At 42.9% G+C, this 21561-nt stretch overlaps 1 protein-coding gene across 2 annotated transcripts in view; it reads left to right on the plus strand.

The window, feature by feature from the left end:
* The window catches only part of METTL17 (methyltransferase like 17), a 52506-nt gene that overhangs the window by 20629 nt on the left and 10316 nt on the right, over window positions 1-21561 (plus strand). For both annotated transcript variants that reach the window (XM_073631340.1, XM_073631351.1), the window contains exons 4-10: window positions 8582-8669; window positions 10604-10685; window positions 11054-11127; window positions 12802-12896; window positions 13172-13242; window positions 13712-13819; window positions 13907-13975. In XM_073631340.1, coding sequence (XP_073487441.1) covers window positions 8582-8669; window positions 10604-10685; window positions 11054-11127; window positions 12802-12896; window positions 13172-13242; window positions 13712-13819; window positions 13907-13975 — 587 coding nt within the window. The remainder of the gene's footprint in view (window positions 1-8581; window positions 8670-10603; window positions 10686-11053; window positions 11128-12801; window positions 12897-13171; window positions 13243-13711; window positions 13820-13906; window positions 13976-21561) is intronic.

Below are 21561 nucleotides of genomic sequence, written 5' to 3' on the forward strand. Positions count from 1 at the left end.
CTTTTAGCCAGACTACATCGCTCAGCGGGCAGTGTTCATTTGTATACCTCACACCTTGTTGCTTTGCACTATGGGTAGAAGAGGTTCAAGCACCCCAGGAACCAGAGACACTAGGGGATCTCGTTCAGGTTCTGAGGGCCCCCTGTCGGCAGCATCCTCCCCCCCTAAAGATGGGCCAGGGACGGCTAGCCAGGGAGAGCCATCGGGGTCAGGGGCTACACCTGCTTCTGGCACTTCAGCCCCTGTATATATTACACAAGAGGTTTTTTCCTCAACCATTAATGGTCTAGAGGAAAGATTAATGGCCGTGATTACGTCTTCACTCAGTGGAAGAAAACGCACTAGGCTTTCCTCTGTTCCCCAAGACCCTCAGACAGAGGAGCTCTGGGATAAAGGAGATGAATCCCTTTCAGAGGATCGGGATGGGATGGATGATTCCTCTTCGGAGGATTCAGGTGGAGAGGGACCCTCTGCGACTTCCCAAGAGGAGAAAGTCTTAGTGCAGATCCTCACTGGATTGGTCCGCTCCACATTTAAGTTGCCCATACCTGAAACTGCTAAAGAATCCTCTTCTGCTTTGGGGTCACTGAAACCTTTCCAAGCAGCACATGCTTTTCCTGTTCATACTTTACTTGAAAAGCTTATTTATTCTGAGTGGGATCACCCAGACAAACGTTTTTTTCCGCCGAGAAAGTTTTCAACACTTTATCCGATGGAAGAAAAGTTTATTAAAATGTGGGGAATACCGGCTATTGATGCCGCCATTTCCTCCGTAAATAATAGCCTGACTTGTCCTGTAGACAATGCTCAGATGCTCAGGGATCCTGTAGATAAAAGGATGGAATCCCTATTGAAGGATGTTTTCTCCTTAGCAGGATCAGTGGCCCAACCTGCAGTAGCAGCGATTGGAGTCTGTCAATACTTAAGAGACCATGTTAAGCAGGTCATCAAAGTATTACCTGAACAGCAGGCCCAGGGGTTTGCTAACCTTCCAGCGGCCTTATGCTTTGTGGTTGACGCCATTAGAGATTCTATCGTGCAAACCTCCCGTCTTTCACTGGGGTTGGTGCATATACGTAGAATCCTATGGTTGAAAAATTGGTCAGCCGAAGCACCATGTAAGAAGCTACTGGCTGGGTTTCCATTTCGTGGTGCAAGGTTGTTTGGAGAGGACTTGGATAACTATATCAAGAGAATCTCTTGTGGGAAAAGCACTCTCTTACCTGTCAAGAAGAAGAGTAAGCGTCCCTCTTTCAAACGGACTCTTTCCCCAGCGCCGGGGGCTTTAGCCTCCAGGCAGTCTCGACGGCCGCCTCCATCGGGGTCCAGAGACGAGAGTCAACCCCAGGGACAAAAGAAGTCCTGGGGAAAGAAGCCTACTAGGCAAAACACTAAGACCTCTGCATGAGGGGGCGCCCCCGCTCACTCGAGTGGGGGGAAGACTGCGACAGTTCTCAGAGCTCTGGCACGAGGACTTCCAGGACAGATGGGTAGTCTCCACGGTAACCTTAGGGTACAAGCTGGAGTTTCAGGAATTCCCTTCTCCTCGGTTCCTCAGATCAAATGTTCCCAGAGACCCAGAGAAGAAGCAGTCGCTCCTTCTAGCGTTAGAGCGACTTTTGTCGCAGGAGGTCATTATGATAGTTCCCGCAAAGGACCAGGGATTGGGCTTCTATTCCAACCTTTTTACGGTCCAAAAGCCAAATGGGGATGTCAGGCCCATTTTGGACTTAAGGGATCTGAACCGATTCCTAAGGATTCAATCCTTCCGCATGGAATCAATTCGAACAGTAGTTCCCACCCTGCAGGGAGGAGAATTTCTGGCATCAATAGACATCAGAGATGCATATCTGCATGTGCCCATTTTTCCTGCTCATCAGAAGTTTCTGCGCTTCGAGGTAGGAGGGCGCCATTTCCAGTTTGTGGCTCTGCCTTTCGGGATAGCCACTGCACCTCGAGTGTTCACAAAGATCTTGGCTCCTCCTCTGGCCAGATTAAGGGCTCAGGGTATAGCTGTCATAGCATACCTAGACGACCTGCTCTTGATAGACCGGTCGGTAGCCTCTTTGAATGGAAACTTGAGGACCACGGTCAGGTATCTAGAACACCTGGGTTGGATCCTCAACTTAGAAAAGTCTTTCCTAAAACCAGTAAGAAGACTGGAGTATTTAGGTCTGATTATAGATACAAGCCAGGAGAAAATATTTCTACCCCAGGCAAAGATCACTGCTTTGAGAGAGCTGATTCTGACAGTAAGGACCAAGAAGGGTCCCTCAGTCCGCCTTTGTATGAGGCTACTAGGGAAGATGATGTCTTCATTCGAAGCAGTTCCCTATGCTCAGTTTCACTCAAGAATGCTGCAACACAGTATTCTGTCGACCTGGAACAAGAAGGTTCAGGCATTAGACTTTCCGATGCACCTGTCGCATGCGGTGCGTCAGAGCCTCAATTGGTGGCTCATACCCGAAAACCTGCAGAAGGGGAAATCCTTCCTTTCTACCGGTTACCTGGACGGTGGTAACAACAGATGCCAGTCTGTCAGGTTTGGGAGCAGTTCTGGAACAGGCTGCGGTCCAAGGGGTATGGTCCAAGACAGAGAGGACCTTACCCATCAACATTCTGGAGATCCGGGCGATACATCTAGCTCTAAAAGCCTGGACTATCAGGCTACAGGGTTGTCCGGTCAGGATCCAGTCCGACAATGCCACAGCAGTGGCTTATGTCAATCATCAGGGAGGCACCCGGAGCCGAGCTGCTCAAAAAGAGGTGAACCAGATCTTAGTCTGGGCAGAGATGCATGTGCCATGCATATCGGCAGTTTTCATCCCGGGAATAGAGAATTGGCAGGCGGACTATCTAAGTCGCCAGCAGTTACTTCCAGGGGAATGGTCTCTGCATCCCGACGTCTTTTGGGCCATATGCCAAAGATGGGGGGTTCCAGATGTAGATCTCTTTGCATCCCGATTCAACAAAAAGATAGACAGATTTGTGGCAAGGACAAAAGATCCTCTTGCATGCAGGACGGATGCGTTGGTGATTCCGTGGCATCGGTTCTCACTGATTTACGCATTCCCGCCTATTCTGCTACTACCACGACTCCTTCGCAGGATCAGGCAGGAAAGGAAGTCGGTACTTCTGGTGGCCCCCGCTTGGCCCAGAAGGACTTGGTATGCAGAAATAGTAAGGATGACGGTGGGTTCCCCGTGGACCCTACCAGTACGCCCAGACCTGTTATCTCAAGGTCCAGTGTTCCATCCTGCCTTACAAACGCTAAATTTGACGGTTTGGCTATTGAGACCCACATTCTGAAGAGTCGTGGGCTCTCAGGTCCTGTCATATCTACCTTGATTAATGCAAGGAAGCCAGCTTCCAGGATGATTTATCATAGAGTCTGGAAGGCTTATATAACCTGGTGTGAATCCAGAGGTTGGCATCCCAGGAAATATGTCATAGGTAGAATCCTTGATTTTCTACAGATGGGATTAGAGATGAAGCTGGCCTTGAGTACCATCAAGGGCCAGGTTTCTGCTTTATCAGTATTATTTCAGCGGCCACTTGCTTCGCATTCTTTGGTCCGAAACTTTATGCAGGGGGTGATGCGTCTTAATCCTCCGGTTAAAGCGCCCCTAAACCCCTGGGACTTGAATTTGGTCCTGGCTGTGTTACAGAAACAGCCTTTTGAACCAATAAGTCAGATTCCTTTGGTCTTGTTGACAAGGAAATTAATTTTTCTGGTGGCCATCTCTTCTGCTAGAAGAGTATCAGAATTAGCAGCTCTTTCCTGTAAGGAGCCTTATTTGATTATACACAAGGATAGAGTGGTACTACGCCCTCATCCTAGTTTTTTACCGAAGGTGGTTTCTGATTTTCATTTAAACCAAGACATTGTTCTACCTTCCTTTTTTCCAGATCCCTGTTCTCCGGAAGAGAGATCTCTACATTCGTTGGATGTAGTAAGAGCAGTTAAGGCCTATCTAGGGGCAACTACTCAGATCCGCAAGACGGATGTTTTGTTTGTGCTGCCAGAGGGTCCCAATAGAGGACAGGCAGCGTCAAAAGCTACCATTTCTAAATGGATTCGACAGTTGATCATTCAAGCTTACGGTTTGAAACAGAAGATTCCTCCGTTTCAGATCAGGGCACATTCCACAAGGGCTATTGGTGCTTCTTGGGCAGTGCATCACCGGGCCTCTATGGCTCAAATCTGCAGGGCCGCAACCTGGTCTTCAGTTCATACATTCACCAGATTCTATCAGGTGGATGTGAGAAGGCATGAGGATATCGCCTTTGGGCGTAGTGTGCTGCAGGCAGTGGTACAGGGTCCTCAGGTCTGATTGCACCCTACTTGGTCGTGGTTCCCCCCCCCCCTCAGGTAGCATTGCTCTGGGACATCCCATCAGTAATTACTGTGGCTCTGTGTCCCGTGATGTTCGAGAAAGAAAATAGGATTTTTTAAAACAGCTTACCTGTAAAATCCTTTTCTTTCGAAGGACATCACGGGACACAGAGGTCCCACCCCTCTTCTAATACACTATATTGCTTGGCTACAAAACTGAGGTATCCCTGCAAGGGGGAGGGATTATATAGGGGGTTGAACTTCCTGATAGGGTGTGCCAGTGTCCAATCACCAGTGATACCTATATAACCCATCAGTAATTACTGTGGCTCTGTGTCCCGTGATGTCCTTCGAAAGAAAAGGATTTTTACAGGTAAGCTGTTTTAAAAAATCCTATTTTTGTTTGTGTTGCCTGAAGGTCCTAGAAAAGGACAGGCAGCGTTGAAATCTACTATTTCTAAGTGGATTCGTAAGTAATTGTTCAAGCTTATGGTTTGAAGAGGAAGATTCCACCTTTTCAAATCAAAGCGCACTCCACCAGGGCTGTTAGTGCTTCATGGACAGTGCATCACCAAGCCTCCGTGGCTTAAATCTGCAAGGTCGCAACTTGGTCTTCAGACCATACATTCACTAGATTCTATCAGGTGGATGTAAAAGGGCATGAGGATATCGCCTTTGGGCGCAGTGTGCTGCAGGTAGCAGTATAGGTCCTCAAGTCTATCCGACAGACTTTCGGCAGACTTCCGTCGGACTTTCCTAACGAACGGACTTGCCTACACACGATCACACCAAAGTCCGACGGATTTGTATGTGTTGGCGTAAGACAACACTAAAATAAGGAAGTTGATAGCCAGTAGCCAATAGCTGCCCTAGCGTCGGTTTTAGTCCATCAGACTAGCATACAGACAAGCTGATTTTTTGACTGGACTCGAGTCCGTCGGAAAGGTTTGAAACCTGTTTTATTTCTAGGTCCGTCGGACTTTTGGGAAAAAAAAGTCCGCTGGAGCCCACAGACGATAAAATTGTCCAACGGAGTCTTCCAGAAAGTCCGCTCGTGTGTACGCGGCATCAAAGTGCACATCTAGACAAAAGCTGTGTGGGTGTTTTTTGTTATTTGGGGAGGATTAGATTCCCTGTAAGAAAACCTATCAGGACTTAAGGGGAAGGCTTAGATCCTCAGTCAGCATTTTATCGGTGTCTCTATCACCATTATACACTTTCTGTTTGGTAAACATACTGTAAGTGAGGAGAAATCTCTAACAAACCTGAACCCAGACCACCATACCGGCGTGATAACCACCAAGCTAAGCTGTACATTCCCTTCTTTTTTTTTTTTTCTTGACTATTAGTGGACACCATAATTTAGAAACTGTTTGGTTAAAATGGCACCTACAGAATGATTAGGCACTGGTAAATACAAAAAATAAAATGTGGGCTAGCAAAATATAAAACCTTCCTTCTCCCAGAATGCTTCAGTTATTTTGTTAGTGTCCAAATGGATCTATGCCTTTCTTTGGCTCTATTGAGAAAATTCTACACTCTACCCTCCTGGATCAGCATTTCTTAAGCCTGACTTGGGAGTTCTGTACACATACCCTGCTGGGCTGGACATCATGGGGCTAGCCAAAATGAGACGTTCATGCAGTGGGATCTGCATTGCAGCGCTAGGATGTTCAGTTTCTGAGGCCTGACCTTGTACCCTGATTTACATTGCCTTCCATCTTGCAGTGCAACATGTCTGATTGGAGACACGGGAGCCAGTCCCGCTGCACTGGGTGCCTCTAGCTCATGCGTCACTAATTGTGGGCTGTCTGCAGTGTGTCCTTTAAAATCCAGGACACAGACGGCCTAAAGGATTTGCCCTCTGCTACAGTCTATGCCATTCTTTTAGTCTTCTTTAGCTCTATTGGTCATGGCCACATTCCTGGCTTTACCTTGAAAGGATTTAGCTACTTTTGTGCAGGACTTTGCACTTGATTGTTGTCTCTGATTACAGAGGCCATAAGCGTGCTTTCATCCCTTTCCTTGCAATATCCTTATCTGATCTGCCCACAGCCTTAAGAACATCTAAACTTTTTCAGATCCTGCATCAGCCTTCACTGAGGCTTTGGCTGATGTACTTTTAGGTTCTGCACTCTCCGATTTGAACCTACACTAAAGGAGTCATAATCTTCTGCTATTGCTCCCAAACTTGGGAATCGTGTTGGCCATTATCAGTTCAGTACACACCACTTTATAAATTGAGGACCGGCCAGTAGCTTCTACCAAGGCTGTTTCCAGTCTAGGCTCCTTTAGGGCTTGTAAGGCTTTCCAGTGCCTCCTAAGGTGCTAGACACAGTATCCTGGCTTAACAAAGCATTACCTATTCCAGTGGAGAATGCACCTGTCTTTAGGAAACCCATCAACAAGTGGCTTGAGGCTCATCCTAGAACTCTCTCTAGCAGGCCCTTCAGTGCAGCTTGTTTTGGTTGTAATCTTAAGCCGGCCATAAATGGTTCGAATCTCAGCCATTTCATCAGCGACTGGCCAAGATTCAAGCCATCTATGAGCAGGCTGACTGTACCCATGTTGATCCATCATTTGACTTGGTTACAACCAGCATGGATTTTTACATGTGATTATTGCCAACTGCTATAGCTGCCTTAGTTTCTCAATCTCTAGCTAACTGGTTTAAGGCCCTTAGAAGAGATCTTGGCACTTGATCCTTTTGTCTATAGAATGCGTAGAGCTCCTGTCTACAGCCTTGAACCATAATGTTGACTGGTTGTTGGAGGTCTCCCACTTCATCTCCCAGATAGGTCTCTTGTCAGTGAACATGAGTAGGACTCTCTGGTTAAAACATAGGGCTGGTCTCACCTTCCAAAGCCAAATTCTGCTCCCCGTCTGCCCACACTCCCTTCTAAGTCCCCCAAGTCTTCCAATAAATCCTCTTCAGCATGAAGATCTGCCTTCATTTTCCGAAGTAGGGGGATGTTATCTACCAAGTCTGTTATATTTTTCATTCATCAAATGTAACGTTTTTAAAAAAAAAAACAGTTAAATGGATGGGTTTACTTCTGCTTTAACTGAATAGCAAAAAAAAAAAAAAAAGGTATGACCTTGGTTGATGGGCTATCCCAGTACCCAAAGACAAGATCACACATAAATAGTTTGTAATAAAACTTATTTTAATTTTTTTTAATAAACCAATCGGTCTAATAAAAGCCACACAGACAAATCTAACAAACGGGGTATTAAAATAACTTTGCTATTTGCTTCATAGGAGGGACTTTGAGCCAATAATTGTCTAAAGTAAAACATAAACCATTATTGGGATGCATTTAGACAGCCCGACATATATAAATTAAAAATTATATATATATATATATATATATATATATATATATATATATATATATATATATATATATATATATATATATATATATATATATATATATATATATTAGTGACGTTCTGCCTTTGGGGGAAAAAAATTAGGTCAGCAGCTACAAATACTGTAGCTGCTGACTTTTACTATATGTACACTTACCTGTCCAGGGAGCCCGCCATGTCGGCACCCCAGCTGATCTTCGGATCGACTGTCGACCGCCACCATTCCAGGTAAGGGAACCCGGCAGTGAAGTCTTACAGCTTCACGCCCGGTTCCCTACTGCGCATGCACCCTGTGCTTTCTGAGGGGGCCGAACTTCCAGGAGATCAGTCTCCCTGAAGTGGGTAAGGGGACCTGTCAAAACCAGGTCTTCGTCTACCCCCTGCCCCCTGAAAGGTGCCAAATGTGACACCGGAGGGGGAGAGGAAGCAATTAAGCGGAAGTTCCACTTTTGGGTGGAACTCCGCTTTAATATGACATCAATACAATCAACATATTAGTGCAATGCTCGTCTATAGCCAAGGGGAGGCAGCACCAGGGACCTGATCAGGTGCCCCAAGAAAGGACACCAAAAAAACCTTTGGTGGGCATGGGAGGCACATAGGAAGGGGAATTAACAAGGTAACCCCAGTAACCATTCAAATGAAGTGTTAGAAAGTAAAATGAAAGTTCTTCAATGAATGATTAGTTGTTCCATAATCCAGCTGAAGGGAAAAGGGAGGACAAGAAAAAAGAGGGAGGGGGGGAAGCATGTAAAACCTAACATAGATGGCCACGGGTAATTATTTCATCCACAGTAAAAAAAAAAAATGTTGCACATTTTGTGTGATGAAGGCATGAAAATAATATAAACTTTTGTCTGTATTTGACAGAGGTGGACGCTGATGGATATAAGGAAAAGATAAAAAGTCAAGTACTTACTACTTTGCGTAAGCAAACCTATAACTGGCAGCCTTTGAGGTAAGAATTCCCGAGCTGCAATGAAGAAACTTTACACATGCAAACTAATATTGCCCTTTTTTTTTTTTTTTTTTTTTGTTTTTTTTGTTTTTTTTTCAGAACAGGTTCTTGTACAAAACTGATAGAGATGTCTAAGAGAGCACCCCTTATGCACCAGTGGACTGATCGAGATCCCCTGTCTGTTTTTCAGGTGGACCCAATTGGATCACTCATTGTTCTCTATGGAGTGGCGGATGTCAGCGGATGTGTGTCTCCTGACATCTGCTGGCATCCGGTCTCCTAAAAACAGACGGATGGGGATATTTTCCCCATCTGTCCACCGGGTCAGATGGAAACGGATAGGCAGTCCGTTTCCATCGACCGCCCATAGAGAATAATGAGCTGTGTCACTATCACTATGTTGAGTGGTCACGGACCTGTCATCCTCCTGCTCGGCGGAGAGATCCCCCGCTGAGCAGGCAGATCCGCTTGATGGCTTCCTCTGTCTGAAAGGGGCCTAAGTGGATTGGTAGACAGAGTACAATCAGAAGGAAAACCAAATTCAGCAGACATTCACAATCTCTAAAATATATTCCACATTGCATATCCTGGATCATTTTTCAGGAAAAGTTTTTTAGCAGCAGTGAAGATGGACAGAAAAAATTGCATTACAAAATAGGGTCTTTGCCACGAGATATCAATGTGAAATTCAGCACTATTAAAAGGGCAGAATGCTCATACAACCACAAAAAAATGATGCTTATAATTGAGTAACATATAAAAACTTTGTGTATCCTTCAATACGCTAGGAACTTTGCAACCTATTATGAATTTTGATTTTTTTTTTTTTTTTTTTTTTTTTTTTTTTTTTTGTGTGTTCTGTATAAAAAAAACCAAAAAAAAAAAAGGTTTGGGGAAGTTGATTTACTGAAGGCAAATATACTGTGCACTGCAAGTGCATTTGCTCTAGATCTGAGGGGTAGCTCTGCTGGTTTTCTAATCCAATCATGTACAAACAAAAATGCTGTTTTTTTATTTTCCTTTCTTGTGATTGAGTATTCTTTTCAAAGTGAAACTTTACTGCATTTGCTAAGCTCTGGAGCAAGTCCACTTGCAGTGCACAGTATATTTTCCTTTAGTAAATCAACCCCATAATGTGTATTAAAAATGATGCAAAATTGGAGAAAAAAGCCTTTTATTCCACTTGCAAATATCTTTGCAATGCTTTTTTTTTTTTTTTTTAACAGAAATGGAATTTAGGCATCTGTTAATGTTTTCACACAAGATTTCCACTTTTTCTAATTGGATTCAATTGGAAAATTTGTAAATCCTGAGAAAGTGTTGTGTGAGTCATATTTTATAAATGGAGCCTTCAGTATCATTACAAACAAAACATATTAGTATAAAATGTGTGCTTTTCACCTTCAGTAACACTCAGGAGAACTGATCGATTAAGGGTTGGTTCACACCAGATGCAGTCCAGTGTTTGTTTTTATTTTTTGTGTTCAAAAATGCATGGACAGCATTTAACATGGGTGGCCCTAGTTCACACTAGTGTAGTCAACAAAAGTAGAACATGATGCATCTCTTTTTCCTGTATTTAAACGCATCTGGAATGCAGCTGAATTACACTCTGCGCAGACTAGATTTGACAGTGGAAGCACTTGGTGTTGGTCTTTGAAATTTGTGAGCACCAAGGGGAATATTGTGCACTCTACATCTGACAGCTAATCTATTTCTTTAGAGTTCTTATTAATAGTACAAAGAAAATAAATTGCTTTAACCACAACAAAATTCTCTTCTGTTTGAAAGCTTGTTTGCTGGCAAATTTGCAATAGGACATGAACACTACTAATGTGTATTGATACTTTTACAGCATCTGATTATGAAATACACTGTACTCCAATTTTTTTATTTTTTATGCTTGCTCTACGATGCATTGTGTTTTTATGTAGTTACACAGAGCAGATTGGCTTGGTGTATTTGGCTGCACGCTTTGATGGAGGATATGCTGCAGTAACAAGAGCTCTACAAGAGGTGAGAACCTGAAATGACTTCAATATGAATAGCAGTAAATGGTCTCTGCTCTCTACATTTGCACTTTTACATTTATTACGTGACCAGTTATAAACTTGTGCCTAGCGTTGCACCGATACTGGTATCAGTGGCAATACTAAGCATTTGAAAACTGATGTGAAATCTGCGGTTTTCTCATCAGTTTTCATGCATGCATGTTGTAAGCAAGCCCTAAAAAACATGACCCTAAAAATGGGTATCGGTACTTGAGATTGGTGAGTATTTGAGAAAAAGTATCGATACTCTTTAAAAAAAAAAAAAACTGGTATCTGTGCATCCCTTGGAAAAATGAACTATTATGTTTTTTTATGTCTTGTGTATTTTTACAGATACATCAGCGTGTTCCTGATTTTAAGCCTCAGACATTGTTGGACTTTGGCTCTGGTGTTGGATCAGTGTCATGGTGAGGGCAATTTATAGGTACTCCTGCGTTGTTTATATCAGAAAAATTATACTTGTATAGTCAGTTTTTTTAATATGATGTTTTCCTTAGCATAATCATGTCAGACATAAGTCTCAGTTCACTAAACTGACACTGAATTGTGTTTTGTAAAAATCATTATTGAGGCTAGAGTCTAAAATTCTGCTCCCTCTATCAAATCTTTTATTCCTTTATCCTACAATAAAAATCTCTGAGATCTCACACACACTGTTCTGAAAATAACCACTAAAACATTGTATAATATCAGACAAGACATCTTTGCATTTGAAAACTATTGATAGGTCTCCCCTTCCCCTTTTTTAATTATTTATTTTTTGCATGACACTATAACAGTTGCTAAATAGAAATAAAATTGAGACCACCCGTGCCTAGGTATGCAACTGATGTTAATAGTATTGTGGGCAGCTGCTGTCTGTGCTGTCCTTGCGGGTAAGCTAGTATGAATAAATATTCAGACAGCACTTGCTCAACCATGAACTGATGGATTATAGTGAATACTATAAATTACCACTATAAAAGTATAACCAATACATTTTACAAAATGCTATAGTGACAAGCACGGAGTGCAAAAGTCTTTCTGTGCAATAAAGTGCTTCGTGCTCTGTTCCGAGTGTGACCTTGTGGTCTGAGGAGCCAGTGCCATACACACGGAATCTTTCCCCTTAAGGAAGTCTGGACCTGTGGGAGTCACCAGAGGACATCCTAGTGGTATAGATCCCCCAGAAAGACCTACTAGCCTAGCTGACTTTTTTTTACTATACAGTAAGGGAGTCACCAACATCTAGTGAGTGTGGAGTGATTACATATTTTCACGTGATGGGCACACAGGAAACATCCTGGGAACAGAGCACGAAGCACTTTATTGCACAGAGACTTTTTTCCATTATGTTTCTATATTTGTCACTTTATAGCATTTTGGAATATTATTGGTTACACTATTATAGTGGTATTTTATAGTATTCACTATAGCAGTTGTGGTATAATCTATCAGTTCATGGTTGGGCAACAGTTGCTAAATGCCTCTTTTTGCATAAGCCATTATCGCTTTATTAAATAGCTCAGTTCAGTAGCTCAAAGTTCAATACTGCTATCTGCCAGATCATGCAAACACTATGCATTATGGCACTTATCATGGGAGTTGCTTTAGTAAGCACAGCATAATATCCCGTACATTCAGATAGCTATAACAGTTTTCTTTTTTCTTTATTAAAATACTTGCCGTTATGCATATATAAACACTGTAGATTAGCAGTTGCATAGTTAGAACATAATAGCTCTGTGGGGAGGATCGCTGTAATAACATTGCATAGTTTGTAAAGCCAGCTCCTCCAGTGGTGTATTTTTTTTTTTTTTTTTTTTTTTTTTTTCAGCCCGCTTGGTTGAATGGGAAAAAAAAACAAAACTACCTGTGTGTACCAGGCTTTGCCTGGATGCCGCTGTTCAGATACCACCGATATTGAAATATGCAAAAATCTGCATATTATCTTTAAAGATAAAAAGTTCTGTCTAATCCTTGCGGAAAATTCAGGAATGCTAATTTATATAATGCTAATTTATATAGTTCATTATACTGTAGTTATTTGGTTTTTCCTATTTGACATTATAGGTTTTGTGTTTTTTGTTCTTGTATTTCAGGGCAGCACATGCTAATTGGGGTACCAGTCTGAAAGAATATGTGTGTGTTGATAGTTCTGCATCAATGAACCAACTCAGTGAATTAGTTCTTAGAGGTAAGATTTTCTTGATCATTTTTTGTTGGACAACCTCTTCCCAGCTTGATGTGCCTTTTGGGAAGGGCAATGGAAATAGGCGTTTATATAAAGTCATGCTTATTTTTGCAGCTCCGCCACATTATTCCAGTGCATTTAACTCCTAAAAGGTTATCATTTTTATATTTGGCCTCTACCCGCAATCAAACTAATCATTTTTTGTTGAGGGCCTTCTTACAATAGCTTATGCATACATTTTACTAACCCTAATGCTTTCTGCTTGTTTGTGTTGGCAGGTGGAGAAGAGACAGGCGATATGCATATCAATGGCATTTATTTTAGGCAGTTTTTGCCAGTTTCTCCAAAGGTATGTTTTTTTTTTTTTTTTTTTTCCTCTGTATATCACTAGCTAATCTTTGTACACTAAGGCTCGGTTCACACAGGGACGACTTGTCAGGCGACCTAGTCGCCTGACAAATCGCCTCCCGTTCTGTGCTATGGAACCGTTCTAAGGGGATCGACGTAAGTCACTCCGACTTAGAAAAAGGTTCCTGTACGACTTTGGGGGCGACTTGCATAGACTTCTATACAGAAGTCGTTTTGCAAGTCGCCCGGGCAGTCGTGTGCAGGTCGCCTCGGTGAGGCGACCTGCAAGTCATGCCGCCTCTGGTGTGAACCAAGGCTAAAAGAACTACACCCAAGGTCTGCATATTTTTTTTTTTTTTTTTTTTTTTTTCTCTGCTCTGTTAGATTATGCTCTTCTTTTCTCATTCCATTTTCTAATGCTGACCTACAGTGTTTTCACTATCATACCCTGATACATTATTTTTTTTCAGGTTCAGTATGACTTGGTGATTTCTGCTTTCTCCCTAAATGAGCTTCCAAATTTGTTTGAAAGACAAAAGACCATCCAGGCTTTATGGAGGAAAACAGGAGGTTTTCTGGTTTGTGTTCATTTTTCACTTTATAACTGCAGCTCTATATCCATATATCCTCTATATGTTTTTGGCTTTGTCTTCCTGGCTTTATAGGTGCTGGTGGAAAATGGCACTAGAGAAGGCCATCAACTTTTAATGGAGGCCAGAGAAACTGTCTTAAGAGTAAGTGTCAATGTGAAAAAAGTAAAACCGCAAATTCTTGTTATTTGATTCCTATGTCATTGTGTTACCTAATCAAAGTTTTCTCTGTAGATTTAACTGTATAAGGCTAGGTTCACATTGCTGTGATGCAATTTTGATCAGATTTTTAGTGCAATTATGTAGTGCTACTTGAACACTACTTGGATGTGGTATGCATATTCTGTGGTGCTCGAATCGCACCAAAGTAGTGCAGGAACATTTTCCAAAATCGCTCTGTGCTGAGTTGCATTGATGTGAACAAACACAATTGAAAACAATGTGTGATGCAATTCAGTGCCCGTCATGTCACATCTAAAATTGCACTAGAGTGAACCAGGCCTAAATCTTTGTTTCAGAATTTGCTTTTCCTTTTATTCATAAGTACACTCACAAAATAATTGTTGCAGCCATAGTCACAAGTGCTCAGCAGTGAGTTTATCTGTATACTGAAGTTTGCACAGTATGGAGATTATATGACTGTTTGCATTTAATCACATCACTGTGTTATCGTTGTTCTAGATTTAATAATTACATTTTTATCCACAATCGCTGAAATTTAGATTTGTTTTTCTGGCGCTCAAAGCTTTTTGATAGTTAGGGGGCCATTTACTATAGCGCCGATAAATGATCTTGAAAGAAAATTAGGTGAAATTAAGACTTCAACTCTCAAACTGGGCGCTAATGCAAATGGAAAGCAGCGATTATTGCCGGTAAACATGCCTGTCAGATCACATATGTGGGAATAGTGGAAGTCAATGGTGCTCGAACCTGCAAAATCCAAATGTTAAAATGGCTGTTTTTTCAGGAGCAGTGATTTTAATAATGCTTAAAGCGAAACAATAAAAATTCCTTTAAATATCATGCCTCGGGGGTGTCATTAGCATGCCTGTAAAGTAGCGCATCTTTCCTGTGTTTATTACTGTACCGCGGCAAAATGACATTTCTAATGGAAAAGTCATTTAAAATTGCTCGCGGCTGTAATGAATTGCTGGTTTCCGCCCCCCCCCCTCATGAACCGTACCAGGCCACATGCCCTCAAAATGGGGAGGGTGCTTTGGGGTCTCCCCCAAAACACCTTGTCCCCATCCTCACAACCCTTACCCGGTGGTTGTGGGGGTCTGCGGGCGGAGGGCTTATCAGAATCTGGAAGCCCCCCTTTAACAAAGGGGGCCCCCAGATCCCAGCCCCCCCCCCATGTGAATGGGTATCTGGTACATTGTACCCCTACCCGTTCACCAAAAAAAAAAAAGCAGTGACATGACAAAAAACAATAGCTTTTTTTTGACAATTCCTTTATTGTTTTATCTGAGTGGTCTTCTCCCCCGAGCCATGTCTCTCTCTGTCATCTTCTCCTGTTGCCATCTCTCCCACTTCTATGTTCTTCCTCGCCGCCGTCTTCTTCCAATGTTTTGTGCCCCGTAGTCTGGCGTCTCTTACACAGCCATGGGGCGTGACCATCCGTTGACATCACACGGAAAGCCCGCCCCCTTTTTTACAAAAAATAAGCTGACTCATTGTTAAGGACGTGGCGGGTGGCTTCCCGGCCCCCCCAGTTAGCAACCAGCTATATACAGTGTTAAATTAAGAACCGCAAAACACATAAAAAATCGCATCACAAATGCAACAGTTGCGTTTCTGGTGCAGTTCCATTGAAATCTATTACCCGCAAATCTTGTGAATAGTCCCTGACCATTTCCAAAAACGCACTGGCCGCAAAACGCATAGATGTGGGCAGCACAGTGGTGTAGTGGGTAGCACGCTCGCCTAGCAGTAAAAAGGGTCATTGGTTCAAATCACAACCACGACACTACCTGCCTGGAGTTTGCATATTCTCCCTGTGCCTGCATAGGTTTCCTCCCACACTCCAAAGACATGCCGGTAGGTTAATTGGCTTCTGTCTAAATTGGCCTTAGTATATGAATGTGAGTTAGGGACTTTAGATTGTAAGCTCCTTGAGGGTATGGACCGATGTGAATGTACAAAGTATATGTAAAGCGCTATGTAAATTGACAGTGCTATAGAAGTACCTTAAATAATAATAATGTGAACTAGTACCATAGGAAATCATGTTAAATGAACTGTAGAGTGTTTCTGCAAACTGCAAAACGCACTAAAAAATGCATACGTATGAACCTAGGGTCAGGGCCAGTTCACACTGGAGCGATGCAGGAACCCTGCGAATCCAGTGCAGGTTCTAGCATCGCATACAAGTCGCAATGCCATATGCGAACTGCTGGGAGTGTCAGTAGAAAGCTAATGACACCCCCAAATCAGTTTGCATATCGCAAAGCGAACTGCAAACTCAGACAACACCCATGCGATCCGATTCTGCTGCGGACCAAAAAAAGGGTCCTGTACGAGTTGACCTGACCTGGGAATGTATCTGTATGGCTGAGTTTGCATCACACAGACATCGCATGTGATTTGCAGTGTGGGGCAATTGCACTGGCATTGCTTCAAATTACATGAAATTTGTGTCAAAAAGCGCTGCAAAATCGCGGTACTTTCAGGTCGCACAAGTGTGAAAGGGGCCTTCATTGCCTAATTCAGAAGTATTATCCACGAATCTCATTCACACTGCTGCAACCTGAAAGTCACACTATTTTGCTGCTGCAACTTGACCCCAACTTCTGGGAATGCCTGTGTAATATTGCGCCCTTTGTACCTTAAGTCACATGAAAGTCACACCAAAGTAGTACAGGGACTACTTTTGAAGTTGTTGCAACTTGAAGTAGCGCAGATATGAATGGTTATCATTGAGAATCATGGGGTACAACTTGTCATACAACTCTGAGGTCCAAATTTGCTGGAAAATTCGCCCAACTGTGAAACAAGTCATATATATTTTAATAGAAAGGCGCTCTTACAGATTTACATCAGCAGAACAAATGCAGGAAGTGATGTGTGCACATGGGCCAGCACCAAATGTGTGGTGATGCCAAACAAATCAATGAACCCCACCCACACCAGATCTAACTACCACATCCACCCCCACATTGAGTAAGCACAAGTGCATATCCTACACTTACCTGGCAAATGAGCAGCACCCCCTCTTTGCTAAAGAGGGACCTCGCCATGTCCACCTAGATGGGGATCCTGACCAGCACTGGAACTTCCGGGTGATTACAATGACTCATTTCTGGGTCAGAAGGTGAAACCAAGCTCTTTTGATCGTAGCTGTGAATATTTGATCGCAACCACGATTAGATTTTTTTTTTCGTTTATTTGCAGATATCCAAATCTGTATTTCTACATATGATATTTGGAGGTAAACTTAAGGGAGTTTGATAAGAAATGGTGTCCCTGGGATAGCAGCAGGTAAGGATGAGCTCCGGCGTGTTCGCATGCTGAACGCGCCGAGCCCGCCAGGAAGTCGGCACGGCGCAGCGCTAATCACAGGTAGGGAGACATTTCCCGATCTCTGCAGCCGCACATCGGGAAATGTCTCACTGATTGTGATTAGCACTGCGCTGTGCCGACTTCCTGGCGGGCTCGGCACGTTCAACATGCAAACGCGCCGGAGCTCATCCTTAGCAGCAGGTGAATTACAAAGATGTAGGCCCAGTTTAAGCCCTGGTTCATACTGACAGCGGGAGGAACTCGCACTATTTCATTCCCACATGTCAGTCCCACCTGCGGGGGGAATTTCAGAGACTTTTGTGCAGGTTTGTGCACTGATGTCAATAAAAATCGCACCCCGAAGTTGCCAAAAAGTAGTACAGAAACTACTTTTGGAAATTGCGGCGCCGCACCAATTAGAATGCTGCGATTTGACATGTCAAATCGGTGGCAATGTGAACCAGGGCTGACACATACAACACTGCCTATCCACCAGCTTAATTCATTACCTGCAATTCTCCACAGCTGTTATATATGAAGATTCCACCTTTTATCATTTACTTGCAGGTGTGCTGAAGAGATTATTTTTTTAGTGCACAAATACATATAGAAATTATAAGGTATAAAAGAAAGATAGAATTATATTACCAGGGGTTGTGGCGCTTCCTGTAGGGTAATAAATGGGAGGGGTGGTTACCCAGATGGTTTCCTTCAGTAGATCCCAATGGAGGTAACTAGACCTACCAGGGAGAAAAAACTTTAGTTACCGTGAGGGTATGTGTGTCTGCACCTACACACACATATCCCCATGCACCCGTGTGTATCAGCAGATAAATAAATAGATGAGTAATGTTTTCAAAAAGGTCTGGTCTGAGGCCCCTAATAGTGTGGTAAATTTACACCATATGCCACCACTAGGTGAAAAAATCAATACCATATATGCATACTACTGATCTAAAATAAACCATCAAAATAACCCTTTGCTCATCGTGCAAGGAAAACACATGTAAGTATGAGTAAAAGAGTAAAAGACATTACATAATATCAAAATAGTCCCAATAAACGTAATAAAATCAATTAAGTCCAAAGAAACAATTTTGCAGTGATTAAATTCCTTAAAGTGAAAAAACTTATGTGAAAAAACTTTTTAGTGAAACAGTTTTTTGTTCAAATCCAACGTTTCAGCAATTCCGTGACTTGAGTGCTCTCGAAAAATTCCTGTGACTTTTGTGCACCCCCTTTCGGGTCCCCACTCACCAGATCCAACAGCCCCACAAGGGGCGACCAGCATAAGATGTCTCAATCACGGTCTCCTTTCCACGGTAGTTGTACGGGCTCCCCAAGGTGGTTTCCGTGCCTCTGATTTTCCCAATGGATTCCTCCAATCTCAGATGGAGCAGGCTGCAAGGGGAGTTGCGGTCCAAATATTCTCTCCCCCACCTTCCTACCGAGCATCCAAATAGTTTCCCACTATTGGTTTCAATGTTCGCAATGGCTCCCTCATAGAAAGAAAAAATAGGAAGCTCCCATGGTGTAGTATATATAAAACGCTTTAATTCAAAAGAACTCCATCAGCTTACAGCGGAGTAAAAAATAATAAAATAAAATAAATATACCATATATTTAGCTAAATAAACAACCAGTGAATAAAAACCAAATTAGCTCACTCAGAGATACCCTGAGGACAGGCCCATAGCGGTAAAGAAAGTTGAAAAAACGTGCCGCTGTTTGGAGCTGTTTGCGCTCCACCTGCGTTCCAGCTAGGGCCCGTACCCGGAAGTGACGTAGCGTGCGTGGCGTCGTTGTACGCGTTTCGTCATAGGACGTCTTTAGCAACGTCCTATGACGAAACGCGTACAACGACGCCACGCACGCTACGTCACTTCCGGGTACGGGCCCTAGCTGGAACGCAGGTGGAGCGCAAACAGCTCCAAACAGCGGCACGTTTTTTCAACTTTCTTTACCGCTATGGGCCTGTCCTCAGGGTATCTCTGAGTGAGCTAATTTGGTTTTTATTCACTGGTTGTTTATTTAGCTAAATATATGGTATATTTATTTTATTTTATTATTTTTTACTCCGCTGTAAGCTGATGGAGTTCTTTTGAATTAAAGCGTTTTATATATACTACACCATGGGAGCTTCCTATTTTTTCTTTCTATGAGGGAGCCATTGCGAACATTGAAACCAATAGTGGGAAACTATTTGGATGCTCGGTAGGAAGGTGGGGGAGAGAATATTTGGACCGCAACTCCCCTTGCAGCCTGCTCCATCTGAGATTGGAGGAATCCATTGGGAAAATCAGAGGCACGGAAACCACCTTGGGGAGCCCGTACAACTACCGTGGAAAGGAGACCGTGATTGAGACATCTTATGCTGGTCGCCCCTTGTGGGGCTGTTGGATCTGGTGAGTGGGGACCCGAAAGGGGGTGCACAAAAGTCACAGGAATTTTTCGAGAGCACTCAAGTCACGGAATTGCTGAAACGTTGGATTTGAACAAAAAACTGTTTCACTAAAAAGTTTTTTCACATAAGTTTTTTCACTTTAAGGAATTTAATCACTGCAAAATTGTTTCTTTGGACTTAATTGATTTTATTACGTTTATTGGGACTATTTTGATATTATGTAATGTCTTTTACTCTTTTACTCATACTTACATGTGTTTTCCTTGCACGATGAGCAAAGGGTTATTTTGATGGTTTATTTTAGATCAGTAGTATGCATATATGGTATTGATTTTTTCACCTAGTGGTGGCATATGGTGTAAATTTACCACACTATTAGGGGCCTCAGACCAGACCTTTTTGAAAACATTACTCATCTATTTATTTATCTGCTGATACACACGGGTGCATGGGGATATGTGTGTGTAGGTGCAGACACACATACCCTCACGGTAACTAAAGTTTTTTCTCCCTGGTAGGTCTAGTTACCTCCATTGGGATCTACTGAAGGAAACCATCTGGGTAACCACCCCTCCCATTTATTACCCTACAGGAAGCGCCACAACCCCTGGTAATATAATTCTAGTTAGTAGAGAATCCCTAGGGAAGCTCTTTTAAGGGAGGCAGCACACCTAAACTATTGTCCTAAGCGCAGCTCTTTGCATCCAACTCTATAAAAGAAAGATATTGCACTTCCCCAAAACTAAGTAGAAAAAAAAGAGCAACAAACAAGCTCAATGTACAGTGGAACCTCGGTTTGCGAGTAACGCGGTTAACGAGCGTTTCGCAAACCGAGCACTGTATTTCTAAAAATCCTAACTCGGTTTGCGAGTGTTTCGCAAAACGAGCAGAATTCGGGCCAAAAGCGGTGTGCAGTACCGCTTTTGGCCTGAGGTGTGGGGCACCAGAGCCGAGCAGAGCCGAAAGTTGCAGATCGGCGCCGTTCGGAAATGCACGGAAACGCCTGAGGACAGTTCGGCTGACCTGGGCAAACCTCGGAAAGGCTCGTGAACGGAGTTTTCCAAGGTTTGCCGAGGTTAGCCGAAGTGTCCCTCAGGCCTTTTCGGCCTTTCCGAGGCTCTCCGGCGCCCCCCGCCTCTGGCCACATGGGGTATTGCATCCCATTGAAGTCAATGCGGGCATTATTTTCGTTTCCATTGACTTCAGTGGGAAAACTCACTTTGATATGCGAGTACATTGGATTACGAGCGTACTCCTGGAACGGATTATGCTCGTAATCCGAGGTTCCACTGTACTTTTATTTTGCCAGCATAGGACAAAATTTATGTACATTCATTTACTAGCTTCAAAAAAAAATTTCTACAGGATACCTGGTGCTACATTTAGCAAAACAGTTACCAATTGGGTTTTAAGGGCCCTGCTCATAGGAGCTTACAATCTAAATTTTGGACACAGCTTTATTTTTAGTGTATAACGGGTAACATTTCATACTACAACTCACCCTCCAGCCCACATCATTTTTATCTGCAAGATTATAGAAACATACTTAAGTCATTCTTACAAAACATTCCAACATATTAAAGGCATATATATTAAAAATATAACACCTACCACCAGCCCACAATCCACACACATACATAGGTGACCATGTTCTGCTGGAAGCTGCATTTCTGTGCACACGATTAAGCGATGAGATCAAAGAGTAAGTCAGCACATGCTCCCAAACTATGTTTGCATGGTCAGACAGGAACGATATACACACACACAACATTGACAGCACGGACACATAAATCCACTTTTGATGTAAAAAATGGACAAGAATTTC

Source organism: Aquarana catesbeiana, linkage group LG01, assembly GCF_042186555.1.
Source record: "Aquarana catesbeiana isolate 2022-GZ linkage group LG01, ASM4218655v1, whole genome shotgun sequence".
NCBI classification, from domain to species: domain Eukaryota; kingdom Metazoa; phylum Chordata; class Amphibia; order Anura; family Ranidae; genus Aquarana; species Aquarana catesbeiana.